General features: G+C 40.6%; 1 protein-coding gene across 1 annotated transcript in view; it reads left to right on the top strand.

Annotated features, from left to right (window-relative positions):
- Positions 1 to 14,187, top strand: part of LOC110528967 (rho guanine nucleotide exchange factor 10-like protein) — a 153,408-nt gene extending 139,221 nt beyond the window's left edge. The window contains 3 exon segments of the mRNA XM_036983546.1: positions 10,557 to 10,679; positions 10,829 to 11,016; positions 11,018 to 14,187. Coding sequence (XP_036839441.1) covers positions 10,557 to 10,679; positions 10,829 to 11,016; positions 11,018 to 11,374 — 668 coding nt within the window. The 3' untranslated portion in view covers positions 11,375 to 14,187.
- Positions 14,188 to 16,029: the final 1,842 nt, after the last annotated feature.

Genomic DNA, 16,029 nt, shown 5'->3' with positions numbered 1-16,029 from the left:
GTGAGGCATCTGTTTTTCAAACTAGACACTCTAATGTACAAGTCCTCTTGCTCAGTTGTGCAGCGGGGCCTCCCACCCCTCTTTCTATTCTGGTTAGAGACAGTTTGCACTGTTCTGTGAAGGGAGTAGTACACAGCGTTGTTCAAGATCTTCCGTTTCTTGGCAATTTCTCACATGGAATAGCCTTCATTTCTCAGAACAAGAACAGACTGATGCATTTCAGAAGAAAGGTCTTGTTTCTGGCCATTTTGATCCTTTAACCAAACCCACAAAATGCTAATGATCCAGATACTGAACTAGTCTTTAATCAGGACAACAGTTTTCAGCTGTGCTAACATAATTGCAAAAGGGTTTTTTAATGATCAATTAGCCTTTTCAAATGATAAACTTGGATTAGCTAACACAACATGCCATTGGAACACAGGAGTGATGGTTGCTGATAATTGGCCTCTGTACGCCGATGTAGATATTCCATTAAAAAAATCTGCCGTTTCCAGCTTCAATAGTCATTTACAACATTAACAATGTCTACACTGTATTTCTGATGAATTTGGTGTTATTTTAATGTACAAAAATGTGCTTTTCTTTCAAAAATAAGGACATTTCTAAGTGACCCCAAACTTTTCAAAGGTAGCGTATATTTGTTATATCTGTGTCCAAATTGTCCATGAGTTTCTAGTAGATAGACCATATCGTTCAAGAAAATAGACAAATTAATTTAACTTCTCTAGGGTAGGGGGCAGCATTTGGAATTTTGGATGAAAAGCGTGCCAAAATTAAGCTGCCTTCTACTCAGGCCCAGAAGATAGGATATGCATATAATCTGGATAGAAATCACTCGAAACTTTCCAAAACTGTTAAAATAGTGTCTGTGAGTATAACAGAACTGATTTGGCAGGTTGAAAACCTGAGAAAAATCCATTCAGGAAGTAGGATTTTTTGTTGTTGTTGTAGTTTTCTATTCAATGCCATTACAGTATCCATTGACTTAGGACTCAAATTGCAGTTCCTATGCCTTCCACTAGATGTCAACAGTCTTTAGAAATAGTTTCAGGCTTGTATTTTGAAAAATGAGGGAGTAAGAGCAGTCTGAATGAGTAGACCCTGCTGTGTCAAAGCTTTTTCATGCGCGCGACCGAGAGAGTGCCTTTCTTGTTAACCTTTTATATTGGCAACTTTTCTAATTCTTGTATTTTTTTTACAACTGCCACCTGTTTGACGTAGTTAAACATATATATAGGTGTGTAAAAAAAGATATAAAGGATATTTCATGCTGAAACCCTCCTATTAAATACTAGTGGTATTCACTAAGTTGATGGATTATATTTAGGATAATGTTTTATAGCTTTGTCATTTTCGATTTTAAAATCATCTAATGTTTAAAAAAAATGTATACTGTATATTTCACATGTGATCACACAGGTCACACAGAGGGCCAGATATAAATGTGACCGACCGGCTCATTTCGGTCTTTTGTAGCAAAATTTTAAATAGTGTTTTTTTACATTGAATAAAAGTAAAGACTAAGCTCTAGAAAATGGTATATCATACACTACAGTTGGGGAACAATGGGAAAGTTTTTCTGCTTTGAAATTTGATAAACTTGTGGCCCCACATTTTTTTGGTACACCTATTGGAGAGGTCTTCTTTGTCTACACCCATTCAGCATTGTTCACACCCATCTCTTTAAGGATTCACATGAGGCTAAACAGAGTGAGTACGATAGTGTACTAAAAAACCAAAGATTCCAAGACTAAAAGCTGGTTTATGCTACGTCTATCGACATGTCTGTATACAGTTGTCACAGCGACATCATGAACATTCTATTGTCTTCCGACATCAAACTTGACGTTATGAAAAAATATAAATACAAAAACGACAGGCTGCATGACATCAGCAGCATGGTGTTCCAAAATAGCACAGCTGATGTACAGTGCCTTGCGAAAGTGTTTGGCCCCCTTGAACTTTGCGACCTTTTGCCACATTTCAGGCTTCAAACATAAAGATATAAAACTGTATTTTTTTGTGAAGAATCAACAACAAGTGGGACACAATCATGAAGTGGAACGACATTTATTGGATATTTCAAACTTTTTTAACAAATCAAAAACTGAAAAATTGGGCGTGCAAAATTATTCAGCCCCCTTAAGTTAATACTTTGTAGCGCCACCTTTTGCTGCGATTACAGCTGTAAGTCGCTTGGGGTATGTCTCTATCAGTTTTGCACATCGAGAGACTGACATTTTTTCCCATTCCTCCTTGCAAAACAGCTCGAGCTCAGTGAGGTTGGAAGGAGAGCATTTGTGAACAGCAGTTTTCAGTTCTTTCCACAGATTCTCGATTGGATTCAGGTCTGGACTTTGACTTGGCCATTCTAACACCTGGATATGTTTATTTTTTAACCATTCCATTGTAGATTTTGCTTTATGTTTTGGATCATTGTCTTGTTGGAAGACAAATCTCCGTCCCAGTCTCAGGTCTTTTGCAGACTCCATCAGGTTTTCTTCCAGAATGGTCCTGTATTTGGCTCCATCCATCTTCCCATCAATTTTAACTATCTTCCCTGTCCCTGCTGAAGAAAAGCAGGCCCAAACCATGATGCTGCCACCACCATGTTTGACAGTGGGGATGGTGTGTTCAGCTGTGTTGCTTTTACGCCAAACATAACGTTTTGCATTGTTGCCAAAAAGTTCAATTTTGGTTTCATCTGACCAGAGCACCTTCTTCCACATGTTTGGTGTGTCTCCCAGGTGGCTTGTGGCAAACTTTAAACAACACTTTTTATGGATATCTTTAAGAAATGGCTTTCTTCTTGCCACTCTTCCATAAAGGCCAGATTTGTGCAATATACGACTGATTGTTGTCCTATGGACAGAGTCTCCCACCTCAGCTGTAGATCTCTGCAGTTCATCCAGAGTGATCATGGGCCTCTTGGCTGCATCTCTGATCAGTCTTCTCCTTGTATGAGCTGAAAGTTTAAAGGGACGGCCAGGTCTTGGTAGATTTGCAGTGGTCTGATACTCCTTCCATTTCAATATTATCGCTTGCACAGTGCTCCTTGGGATGTTTAAAGCTTGGGAAATCTTTTTGTATCCAAATCCGGCTTTAAACTTCTTCACAACAGTATCTCGGACCTGCCTGGTGTGTTCCTTGTTCTTCATGATGCTCTCTGTGCTTTTAACGGACCTCTGAGACTATCACAGTGCAGGTGCATTTATACGGAGACTTGATTACACACAGGTGGATTGTATTTATCATCATTAGTCATTTAGGTCAACATTGGATCATTCAGAGATCCTCACTGAACTTCTGGAGAGAGTTTGCTGCACTGAAAGTAAAGGGGCTGAATAATTTTGCACGCCCAATTTTTCAGTTATTGATTTGTTAAAAAAGTTTGAAATATCCAATAAATGTTGTTCCACTTCATGATTGTGTCCCACTTGTTGTTGATTCTTCACAAAAAAATACAGTTTTATATCTTTATGTTTGAAGCCTGAAATGTGGCAAAAGGTCGCAAAGTTCAAGGGGGCTGAATAATTTCGCAAGGCACTGTATTTTCACACCAATAAACCCATCTATTTAAAAAGTATAGTATATATGTCAATCTAGCAAACCAGGCAACTAAAAGTTACTTTCTAAACAATTTTAATATTATATACATTTTTTGTACTTTTACCCCTTTTTCTCCCCAATTGGTAGTTCCCAGGGTATTTACAAACAGCACAATTGGTAGTTCCCAGGGTATTTACAAACAGCACAATTGGTAGTTCCCAGGGTATTTACAAACAGCACAATTGGTAGTTCCCAGGGTATTTACAAACAGCACAATTGGTAGTTCCCAGGGTATTTAAAAACAGCACAATTGGTAGTTACCAGGGTATTTACAAACAGCACAATTGGTAGTTCCCAGGGTATTTACAAACAGCACAATTGGTAGTTACCAGGGTATTTACAAACAGCACAGGAATGAAATCAACAACATGTATTGATCACATATTTACTAATGCTGCAGAAATGTGCTTGAAAGCAGTATCCAAATCCATAGGATGTAGTGATCGCAATATAATAGCCATATCTAGGAAAACCAAAGTTCCAAAGGCTGGGCCTAAAATAGTGTATAAGAGGTCATACTTAGGTCAGCTTATTCCAGTTACTAATAAGCACACACCCATTAAGAAAATGACTGTAAAAACAGTTACTGTAAATCCCCTTGGATTGATGAGGAATTTAAAAATGGTATGTTTGAGAGGGAAACTATACTTTGAAACAAAGATCAAGTATATAAAGAATGATAGATGACATTTTGGGGAAAAAAGCCAACTTGGATCCAAATCAAATTTATTTAATCCATCATTCATTGAATCAGATGGCTAATTTGTCACAAAACCCATTGGTATTGCCAACTACTTTAATGACTTTTTCATTGGCAAGATAGACAAACTTACTGTAGGGATAACATGCCAGCAACAAATGCTAACACTACACATCCAATTATATCTGACCAAATTATGAAAGACAAGAATTGTACTTTTGATTTCCATAAAGTCAGTGTGGAAGAGGTGAAAAATGTATTGTTGTCTATCAACAATGACAAGCCACCGGGGTCTGACCATCTGGATGGAAAATGACTGAGAATAGTCCTAAATATTATCAAATCTATTATCAAATATTATCAAATCTAAAAGCATTGTATTTAGGACAAATCATTCACTAAATGCTAAACCTCAACTACATCTCGTAATGAATAATGTGGAAATTGAACAAGTTGAGGTGACCTAACTGCTTGGAGTTACCCTGGATTTTAAACTGTCATGGTCAAAACACATTGATACAACAGTAGCTAAGATGGGGAGAAGTCTGTCCATAATAAAGCGTTGCTCTGCATTCTTAACAACACTAACAACAAGGCAAATTCTATATGCCCTGTTTTTGTCGCACCTGGACTACTGTTCAGTATTGTGGTCTGTGACCACAAAGAGGGACTTGGGCAAATTGCAGTTGGCTCAGAACAGGGCAGCATGGCTGGCCCTTAAAAGTACACAGAGAGCTAACGTTAATGACATGCATGTCAATCTCTCATGGCTCAAAGTGGAAGAGAGATTGACATCATCATTACTTGTTTTCGTAAGAGGTGTTGACAAGCTGAAGGTACCGAGCTGTCTGTTAGGGATAGCCCCCCCCCCCCCTTTTTCAATTTTTCGCCTACATGACATACCCAAATCTAACTGCCTGTAGCTCAGGCCCTGAAGTAAGAATATGCATATTCTTAGTACCATTTGAAAGGAAACACTTTGAAGTTTGTGGAAATGTGAATTGAATGTAGGAGAATATAACACAATAGATCTGGTAGAAGAAAATACGCTATCTTTGAAATGCTAGAGAAAGGTCCCGGTTCTAGCCATCACTCTGGTTGTAATTCAGATAGTCTCCACAAGATGGCAGCAGTGTATGTGCAAAGTTTCAGACAGATAGCTTGAAGTATGAGTGAACTACAATACTTTTAGTGTGAAGTCCCCAGGTACATTTGGGCAAATCGTGAAGGAGACATTCGCATTCATATTACATTTTCCTTCAAGAATATCATCAAATCTGTATACTTGGACTTGATTCAGCTTTCCAAGTATTAGTAGCCATATAATAAGTTCAACATTTGCAAAACAACCAGTTTTCATAACTTCATAACTCTGAATACTCTTATAATTGTTGTCCAAAATGAAAAGGCATGCTGTCGTACAAGGTTAGTAGCTACATTTTACAACATATACATGGTTTCCAGATACTCCTGTAAAGCCCAGCTCATTGGCTATCTAGCTAGCTTTGTTTGACCCCGATTGGTGCTTATTTGACAAAGCTAGGGATGACCACCCGGGATGACCACCAGCGTCATCAGCGTGCCATGAAGGCGTCGCTCTCTGACCAAATTTGGTGTCCCTAATGACATAGTGAAGTCTTGTTACGTTCTAGGATCTCTGAGGTATACATATGAACGTGATTTGACTTGTTGAAACAACGTTTAGGGTGAGATTTTCACAGATTCCTTTCTTTGCAAATTGAATGAGTGGATGTACAAAATCGATGGTGCATGCTATATGAAAAATGATCTTATCTAACAAAACGGCACTTCATGTTATCTCTGGGACCCTTTGGATGATAAATCAGATTAAAATTTCAGAATGTAAGTACATATTTCACCTTCAGAGGTGAATTTATCAAACCTATCACGGTGAAAAAAAGTGTTTTGTTGTTAGGAGCTCTCCTCAAACAATAGCATGGCATTTTTTCCTCAGTAATAGCTACTGTAAATTGAACAGTGCAGTTAAATTAACAAGGATTTAAGCTTTTAGCTGATACAAGACACTTATATGTACTGAAATTGGTTGTTTCTCTAAAATCTGCGGTCTTAACATGAGGCTCTGCATGATTTACACCCAGAGGACAGCCGCCAGGACTTAGTGTGGGTGAGGAGACGGACAGCAGAGTTTTGAACCATTGAGTTGATACTGGAGAGCAGTAAGTTGCTGTGGTCAAGACAGGAGGAGAAGAATACATATATGAGTGTTTCAGGAACAGGATGGGAGAGGGAGGACCTGACTTTGGCAATGTTGCAGAGGTTGCAGCAATACTGGGTGATTTGAAAAGCCATAGTCAATCAATCAATAGTATAAAAAATATTTTTGCAAAAATGTTTGTTTTTTATTTACAATCTGTAGAAGCTATGAGAATTTGTGTGTGAAGCATCACAGCACAGTTGAATAATATATGGCAAATAGAAATACAAAATGGATGATGTTGAGAGATAGATGGGAGAGGTTGATTGGAGCTGAAGGGTGGGACTAATAGCAAGATAAAACATGTAAAACATACGGGGTCTGTAAAATTTATATATGTTCAGAACTGTTGTGAAATAGCACAGTTACAAATAGAAACTGGATGGACATCAGAAATAGAGGAAGGACTAAAAACAAACATAACATACAGTGCCTTGCGAAAGTATTCGGCCCCCTTGAACTTTGCGACCTTTTGCCACATTTCAGGCTTCAAACATAAAGACATAAAACTGTATTTTTTTGTGAAGAATCAACAACAAGTGGAACACAATCATGAAGTGGAACGACTTAACAAATCAAAGACTGAAAAATTGGGCGTGCAAAATTATTCAGCCCCTTTACTTTCAGTGCAGCAAACTCTCTCCAGAAGTTCAGTGAGGATCTCTGAATGATCCAATGTTGACCTAAATGACTAATGATGATAAATACAATCCACCTGTGTGTAATCAAGTCTCCGTATAAATGCACCTGCACTGTGATAGTCTCAGAGGTCCGTTAAAAGCGCAGAGAGCATCACGAAGAACAAGGAACACACCAGGCAGGTCCGAGATACTGTTGTGAAGAAGTTTAAAGCCGGATTTGGATACAAAAAGATTTCCCAAGCTTTAAACATCCCAAGGAGCACTGTGCAAGCGATAATATTGAAATGGAAGGAGTATCAGACCACTGCAAATCTACCAAGACCTGGCCGTCCCTCTAAACTTTCAGCTCATACAAGGAGAAGACTGATCAGAGATGCAGCCAAGAGGCCCATGATCACTCTGGATGAACTGCAGAGATCTACAGCTGAGGTGGGAGACTCTGTCCATAGGACAACAATCAGTCGTATATTGCACAAATCTGGCCTTTATGGAAGAGTGGCAAGAAGAAAGCCATTTCTTAAAGATATCCATAAAAAGTGTTGTTTAAAGTCTGACACAAGCCACCTGGGAGACACACCAAACATGTGGAAGAAGGTGCTCTGGTCAGATGAAACCAAAATTGAACTTTTTGGCAATAATGCAAAACGTTATGTTTGGCGTAAAAGCAACACAGCTCATCACTCTGAACACACCATCCCCACTGTCAAACATGGTGGTGGCAGCATCATGGTTTGGGCCTGCTTTTCTTCAGCAGGGACAGGGAAGATGGTTAAAATTGATGGGAAGATGGATGGAGCCAAATACAGGACCATTCTGGAAGAAAACCTGATGGAGTCTGCAAAAGACCTGAGACTGGGACGGAGATTTGTCTTCCAACAAGACAATGATCCAAAACATAAAGCAAAATCTACAATGGAATGGTTCAAAAATAAACATATCCAGGTGTTAGAATGGCCAAGTCAAAGTCCAGACCTGAATCCAATCGAGAATCTGTGGAAAGAACTGAAAACTGCTGTTCACAAATGCTCTCCATCCAACCTCACTGAGCTCGAGCTGTTTTGAGAGAAGGAATGGGAAAAAATGTCAGTCTCTCGATGTGCAAAACTGATAGAGACATACCCCAAGCGACTTACAGCTGTAATCGCAGCAAAAGGTGGCGCTACAAAGTATTAACTTTTTTGTTAAAAAAGTTTGAAATATCCAATAAATGTCGTTCCACTTCATGATTGTGTCCCACTTGTTGTTGATTCTTCACAAAAAAATACAGTTTTATATCTTTATGTTTGAAGCCTGAAATGTGGCAAAAGGTCACAAAGTTCAAGGGGGCCGAATACTTTCGCAAGGCACTGTATGTGTATGTGTATGCATGTGTGTATGGATATATATATTTACCCCCAAAATATATGGGGGATTGGAAATGATGCATACAATTACATTGATGGAACCAATATTCTTTCCGCAATATTAAGCTGATCCACCACTTTAAAAAAAATGTTGCAGAGGTGAAAAATTAGGAATAGACAGTGTTTTATGTGGTGATCAAAGGAGAGGGTGGAGTCCAGGATGACGTCATGGCTGCGTGAGTGGGGGGAGGGAGAGACAGTGGTATTATCAATGGTGAGGGTGAGGTTTCCAGCTTTGGTGAGGGTGGATTTGGTGCCTATGAGGAGGAGTTCCGTTTTATCACTGTTGAGCTTGAGGAAGTTTTGTTGCATTCATGTTTTTATTGCAGAGAGGCAGGATTTAATGTGGTCAGAAGTAAGTTGAAAAGGGATTTGGTGCGGAGGTAGATCTGGGTGTTATCGGCATAGCAGTGGAATTTAAGGTAGAAGTGACAGAGGATGAAGAGTAAGGGGCCCAGCACAGAGCCCCGTGGGACACCCTGTGTAACTGCAGTTGAGGTGTGGCCATTAAGGGAGATGTAGTGGGTCCGGTTTGTGAGGTATGATTGTAGCTAGGAGAGTATAGTGCCTTCAACGCTCAGACCCTAAAGCCTAGTGAGGGGATCTGATGGCTCACTGTGCCAAAATCGGTACCCAGGTCGAGGAGAATCAGGATATTGAGGGCACCAGCATCAGCAGAGGTGAGGTCATTGACAACTTTGAGGAGTGCAGTTTAAGTACTGTGGAGGGGATGGAAACCAGACTGGAGGGGCTCTATTATAACAATAATTAGGTGGGCACTTAAATTTGTCCCATTTCACACATGCACAAGTGCAGTGGTGGAAAAAGCATCCAATTGTCATACTTCAGTAAAAGTAAAGATACCATAATAGGAAATTACTCAAGTAAAAGTGAAAGTCACATAGTAAAATAGTACTTTAGTACAAGTTTTGGTTTTAAATATACTTAAGTATCAAAAGTAAATGTAATTACTAAAATATACTTAAGTATCAAAAGTAAAAGTATAAATCATTTCACAAACCAGATGGCACAATTTTCTTGTTTGTTTTAATTTACGGATAGCCAGGGGCACACTCCAAAACTCAGACATAATTTACAAACTAAGCATTTGTGTTTAGTAAGTCTGCCAGATAAGAGGCAGTAGGGATGACCAGGGATGTTTTCTTGACGTGTGTGACTTGGACCATTTTCCTGTCCTGCTAAGCATTTTCAAAATGTAATGGAGTACTTTTGGTTGTCAGGGAAAATGTATAGCGTTAAAAATACATTATTTTCTTTAGGAATGTAGTGAAGTATAAGTAAAAGTTGTCAACAACATAGTAAAGTAAAGACCAAAAATGACTTAATTAGTACTTTTACTTAAGAACTTTACACCACTGCAAATTATTATAAAACACTTTTGCATATCCCATTCCCCCTGAGACACCCTTGGAGAGTGGGGTTAAGTGCCTTGCTCAAGGGCACACTGACAGATTTTTCACCTACTCTGGGATTTGAACCAGCAACCTTTCAATTACTAACCAATTACTGACCTAACCACTAGGCTACTTGCCACCCATATATAGGTTGTTGATTAGTAGGTGGGTTTGTAATTGGGAGGCAACAGTCCGTTCCAGAGTCTTGGCAAGGAAGGGGAGGTTGGAAATGAAGTGTGTAATGGAGTGAGTGTACCAGATCATATTTATCAAGAATATCAACATGAGGGGGGCAGGTAACCTAGCAGTTAGTGCATTGGGCCATTAACTGAAAGGTTGCTAGTTTGAATACCCAAGCCAACAATGTGAAAAGTATGTCGGTGTGCCCTTGAGCAATTTGCTCCAGGGGTGCTATACTTCTATGGCTGACCTTGTAAAACAAAACATTTCACTACACCTTATCGGGTTTTGTTGACAATAAAACATATATTTATAATCTTTAGGCAGTACTTAACAAAAAACCCATGTTTCCCTATTCCTATGTTGTAGGCCAGAAGAGCATGCGTGTCACCAGCCTGCTCATCTACCAGGGGCTGCTGTGGGTGGGCACTGTTCAGGGAATCATCATCATTCTGCCCGTGCCCAAACTGGAGGGCATCCCCAAAATAACAGGTACAGATGACGGAGGAGGATATGATGAGTCAAGGGGCCTGTGAACGTTTTTCACTGCGAAAAGTGATCCATTATAAAAATCGTGCTAGTTGCTTCTGGGGGTATGTATGTCACCATTGTTCTTTACTGATTGTATCTCTGTCCTGCAGGAAAGGGGATGATCTCTCTGAATGCCCACTGTGGTCCGGTGGACTTCCTGGTTGCCACGTCCAGCACCCTGTCCCCAGAGCTACTGAAGAGGGATTCTGTGGCGGACGGACCCGACTCTGCCTGCGGAGAGGAGGACCGCAGTTACTCCTCCTCCCAGGAGTCTCTGCCGCAATCAGGCTCCTCCCAGAGGGAGGGGGGGGGGCAAGGGGCTGGGTGTGCTGCTACAGTACAGGTTGCGCTCCACTTCGGGGTTGCCAGGGCGACCGCTAACGGTGAGGGGCGATGAAGCATCGGACTCCTCCCTGGAGTCTTTGGAGCACAGCCTGGAGGACGGGTCAATCTATGAGTTCAGTGACAACCCAGAAATGTGGATGCAGGGACGCCCCTGTGAGCGGGATGGGGGGCGCAGGGACAGGATGATTTCGGCAGCGGTCATATCTGGGGGCAGGGGTTTCCACAGACTGAGGGAAGGGACAACGGAGCGGGCGGGGGTGGAGTCTTCAGAAACAACCCTGATGATGTGGGAACTACCACTGACAGTGTGATCTGGGTATCAACATTCAGGCAGTGTAATGCCAGGAACATGAACCCTGTGAAAGCAGGACATTAGTGCTGGCACAGAGCACAAGGCCAGGCTGATTACTCTTTGTGTTAGGGAGCTCCTGCATGCTCCATCTGAGGAGACCTGCTGGTGACCTGTGAGGCATGGGGCACTGCCATCCCACTGGTGGATCTGGATGACCCTGCTTACTCATTCTCAGCCACAGGCCCAGAGCCTTTCTTGTGACAGCTTAAACTGGTCCTCTCCGCTCCTTACAAGTATGGATATGCCGAAATCAAGCTTCATCAGAGCTGACAGTGCTTGCCTCACACAGATTTCTCTTCCACGGTTGACAGCCTTCCTTTGTGAGTAAGAATGGACCACATTGTTTTGAGAGTGACACTTTGTTGAATCTACCATGCTGCAATGCCGAAGATGGACCTCTTTTATCTGAAGCCATCTGTTTAGGGCTGAGAAAAGCTGAGAAACTACTGTAGGTGTTATTTAGTTATATTAGTTCAGAAAACCTCAAGCACTCCCTGGCAATGTGAAATATGTGAAATGTCTGTCAATGTGTCACAAGTGAATCTGTGCTTTTAGAAAAATGAAAGTGTGTTGGACGCTGACTGTGAGTCCTTAGTCGTCTGATTTTTTTTCTACTGCATAAATAGGTAGGTTATCTGAGATATGAGAGGGAAAAGAAGGCAATGTCTTTGTGTCCTGGTCTATCAGAGTTTAGTAGTTTTACATTTAAATGTTCCCATTTGTATTACTACAAAGTGCAAAATGCACACCATACATGTTTCTTGTGGATGACGATGATATTGTCCATTTTAAGTCAGTTAAAGCAAATACATATCCACACCAGCATGATAATATGCATTTAACCTACGTTACACATCAAAAGGCCTACTGAATTCAGTACAAAAGACAACGGCTACAACTGCTGCAGCCACCCAGACGTCATTAGTGGCTGTGTGGAGGCACCTAAAATGGAGAATGCTTTGAATGGGTTTTTGTGGCAATTTAACACACACAAACCTTTGATAAATCTATCCCCTAGTGTCTTTAAGCATTTTTATCTCCTTTCCTTCACTCCCTGTTTGAAGCCATTGCCATCGGTGGTTTGGTGTGCTAACAGAGACATGGTAATCTCCTGCCCTGTTTCTGTTTCTATTTTATTCTGCTACAACGGAAATGGCCTACCTTTGACAATGTCTTTGAAAATAGTTGATTGACAAATTAATTGAGATGTTTGGCTATGAATGCATGGTGTTGAAGACTTAGTGTTATTTTGCGTTTCCTATGCTGCTGGATGGAAATGATGGTTGATTCCATATTTTGTCACCACTTCTGTAGAATATGTTGTAAAATTCCCTTTACATCTGAATACCCGAGTTCTCTTTTTCATCCCAGTAGAAGGTCCTGCTTTCTATAGTTCTGAAACATTATTTTATTTTACTTCGTCTCCCCGGCATTAAAATACAGTTGCTTTGTTTAACAGGTCAGGGTCAACAGAAAACATAACTCAGTACAGTGTTGCGTTGTTTCTATAAAAATGTACAGTGCACATGAGAAAAGCTGTTGAAAGCGTACTGTACAAGACTTGTTTAGTGTTCCTATGATAATACTATTCTACAACACTATGCTGGAGGTCACCCACATGTCAAGGTTATTTAGATGTAGCCAGAGTGTATGATTGAGTAACCTTTATGTAGTATACATCATTGGCGGTAGGTGCCGTTTAAGATGAGGGAGGCTAATCTTTTTTTTTTTAATGAGAATGGCCTTATTTCTATTACAACATATTGGAGGACTGTCATTCACATTCTATTCACCCAGCTCAATGTAACATTGATAGGTTTAGGCTACTACATGATACTCAAATGTTCCCTATACCCATCATGAGGTTACAACCTAGCTTCCGAATTAAAGTTTACGACGTACATGTAGGTGCACAGGTTGAGAGAGAAATTACATATTCAATATCGCCTTGCAGACTCTTGACTGCATCTAGTTGATCTAGGGTGTAATCATTAGTCCAACAGTTGCAAATTAGAGTTTCTGTTGGACAAATTCAGGTACGTTTATCCCCGTTTCATTCTGTTTGCTTCCATTTAAGTTTTTCAAAAGAATCGGCAAAATGAATACACCCCTGACCACCGCAAACACAGTTCACTTTCATAGCAGCCACATACAAACAGCATGATCATTTGCTTGTTGTATAATTCCTTCTCGCATCTACAGTACGCATTCTCATCATCTTATACTTTCCCTTTCTCTTGTGGGATTCATATCTTAATGTGTATCTTAATGTGTGTCCGTCCTCTCATCCTTTCCCATCATTTTAGCCTCAATATTATTTTATCTATTCACACTCATAAATGGAGATTGTCTATTATAACTTTACACTCATACTAACCATGCTGTCTGTTCCTATAAAACAAAATTTGCAGCTACTAGAAGCTACCCATACTTTGACTCATTCACATAATTGAAAATAATGTGCCCTTATAATATTATAGACTTTGACACCCCTGTGGTAGAGAAAGAGGCTTATGATAAGTCACTCGGTTTAACTTTTGAACATCATGAAATAATGTGACTCAGTTGTATACGTGGATAGAGTGAGAGGTCTAACATTAGATGTACAGTATAATGTTAAGTTACATTGCACATATAAAACAATGCTTAACTCCATTAAATGTCAATTCCAATTGCCCTTTGGTACGTTAATGAATACATGTTTATATACTGTACTTTAAAAGTGTTTCATAATTCATGTGTAATATGTCAATGTTAAATAAATACTTCATAGCGACAACATGATATTCCAATTATCTTTTGTGGGGCTCGAATTAAGGTTGGTGTTGATTTTAAGGTATCTTTGCAAGTCTAAAGCAGTTAAATTACCCAAAAAACAGCAACTTCGTCTACATTTTGGCCCATTGTGTGATGCCTAATAACAGTCTAATCTGTCTGTTAAATACCACTGTGTCCAATCTCTTGGCTCATCCGATTTGGAACCGGACTTCACAATTCTCTGTTCGGACCGCCCATGGCAGTGAGGTCCAGCCCAGTCTGTTAGACCTGGTGACCCTCCTTGCGCCATCTGCCCATATGTCTCCACACCACTAGCCTTCCACGTGGGACACCAGCTGCATATCTAATCACTGGCTCTCTACAGTTTGGGAGACGTTCTCTCTGTGTAGAATTGCTGTCTGCCAACCAAGCCCAAGCAGCAGCTGACGACCCTGCTTACTACAGTTTCTGGATGGCCTGGTTGGCCATTAGGACTGTGTGCTACAAACCTCTGACCTGCCAGTTGCATGTCCTCAACACCCCTCTCTTGTCCTCATGTCTCCTCGTGAATAGCTATGATAGCTCCCTGCTGACAGCAGCTGATAAACAGGGGAATGTCTTCAGCTAATAATGTTGATCAGCTAATAATCATGTTTTCCCCACTGTAACCTACTCTCTGCAACAGAACGCAGAAGAGAATGGATCATAACATGCTTCAACAGTCTTTGAGTGTGAATAATCCACATTGTTGTTCGCTTCTCCTTATTTTTCTTCATTTTCACAGCAATTTCTCATTTACCAAGCTGTTCACTCTTATTAGGCCTCCCCTGGGGAGAACTGCTAACCACAGAACAGAAGACAATGCAGAGGCAGAATGAAGAACACATAATTCCCTGTGCTGCTGTACCTGTACAGTGCCCCAAACCATGCATAGAACAGGGAACATAATACGGATCTGATAAAGCTCTGCTGAATTGCACCTTGTACCTGGGTCAGCAATAGAATGCATCCTTCCCTGCAAGCAAAACGACACACTGAGAAAAAGCCCAAAATGCTGTGCAAGCTTTCGCTGTCAAATAGAACTCAAACAGTAGTGCATTATGTTCCAGGGGAACTTCACAAACCCCTTTCTAAACCTTTCTAATGATATTTTTCCCAATTAACCCTGCCCCAGGAGAGATTTGACTATCTTGAGCCCCAGCTTTGCACCTGTGAAGCTGGCGGCGTCACTCTCCCTGCATCTCAGGTATAATTTGCATGGCTCGGTCAAGGCTAAACTGGAGCGAATGAAGCGATGCAGTTTGAAGGTATTCATGCTTTATCTATTGGCTCCAAAAAGCTGGGCATATTTGCATTGCTTTTCATTTCCGCCGGCTCAGCAGTACCCATGATAAAGGAGGAACTGCACAATGTACCAACTATCCTCGACAAAGAGGCTGGGGCTGACGATTTGCATTAAGAGAATACAAAGATAGGGCCCACATACACAGTGATATTGGGTGTTATTATGGGCCTCCATCAAAGCTCTTAGTGTATGTCTGTCCATAGAAACAAATATTAGGAATAGGCACAGCAATGGGCTTAGATCTGGTTTATGTGATGGCAAATGTTAGTAATAATGACCATTTAAATCTCATATGAATAAGCATAGGCCTATATTTCTCAGAGGTTTCTAGAAGCCACAACTTAGATGGAAAGCTACTGAGGATGGTAGCTGACTCTATAGCCACTTCTATCTGTTATATCTTTAATCTGAGCATTGAGGAACGTTTTTGTCCTCAGACCTGGTGGGAAGCCAACGTCATTCCGCTACAGAAGAGTGGTATAGCAGCCTTTATTGGTTCTAACAGCAGACCT

Source organism: Oncorhynchus mykiss, chromosome 7 (assembly GCF_013265735.2).
Source record: "Oncorhynchus mykiss isolate Arlee chromosome 7, USDA_OmykA_1.1, whole genome shotgun sequence".
Taxonomy (NCBI): domain Eukaryota; kingdom Metazoa; phylum Chordata; class Actinopteri; order Salmoniformes; family Salmonidae; genus Oncorhynchus; species Oncorhynchus mykiss.
The sequence above is the reverse complement of the archived record's forward strand: the minus strand, read 5'-3'. Positions and strand labels throughout refer to the sequence as shown.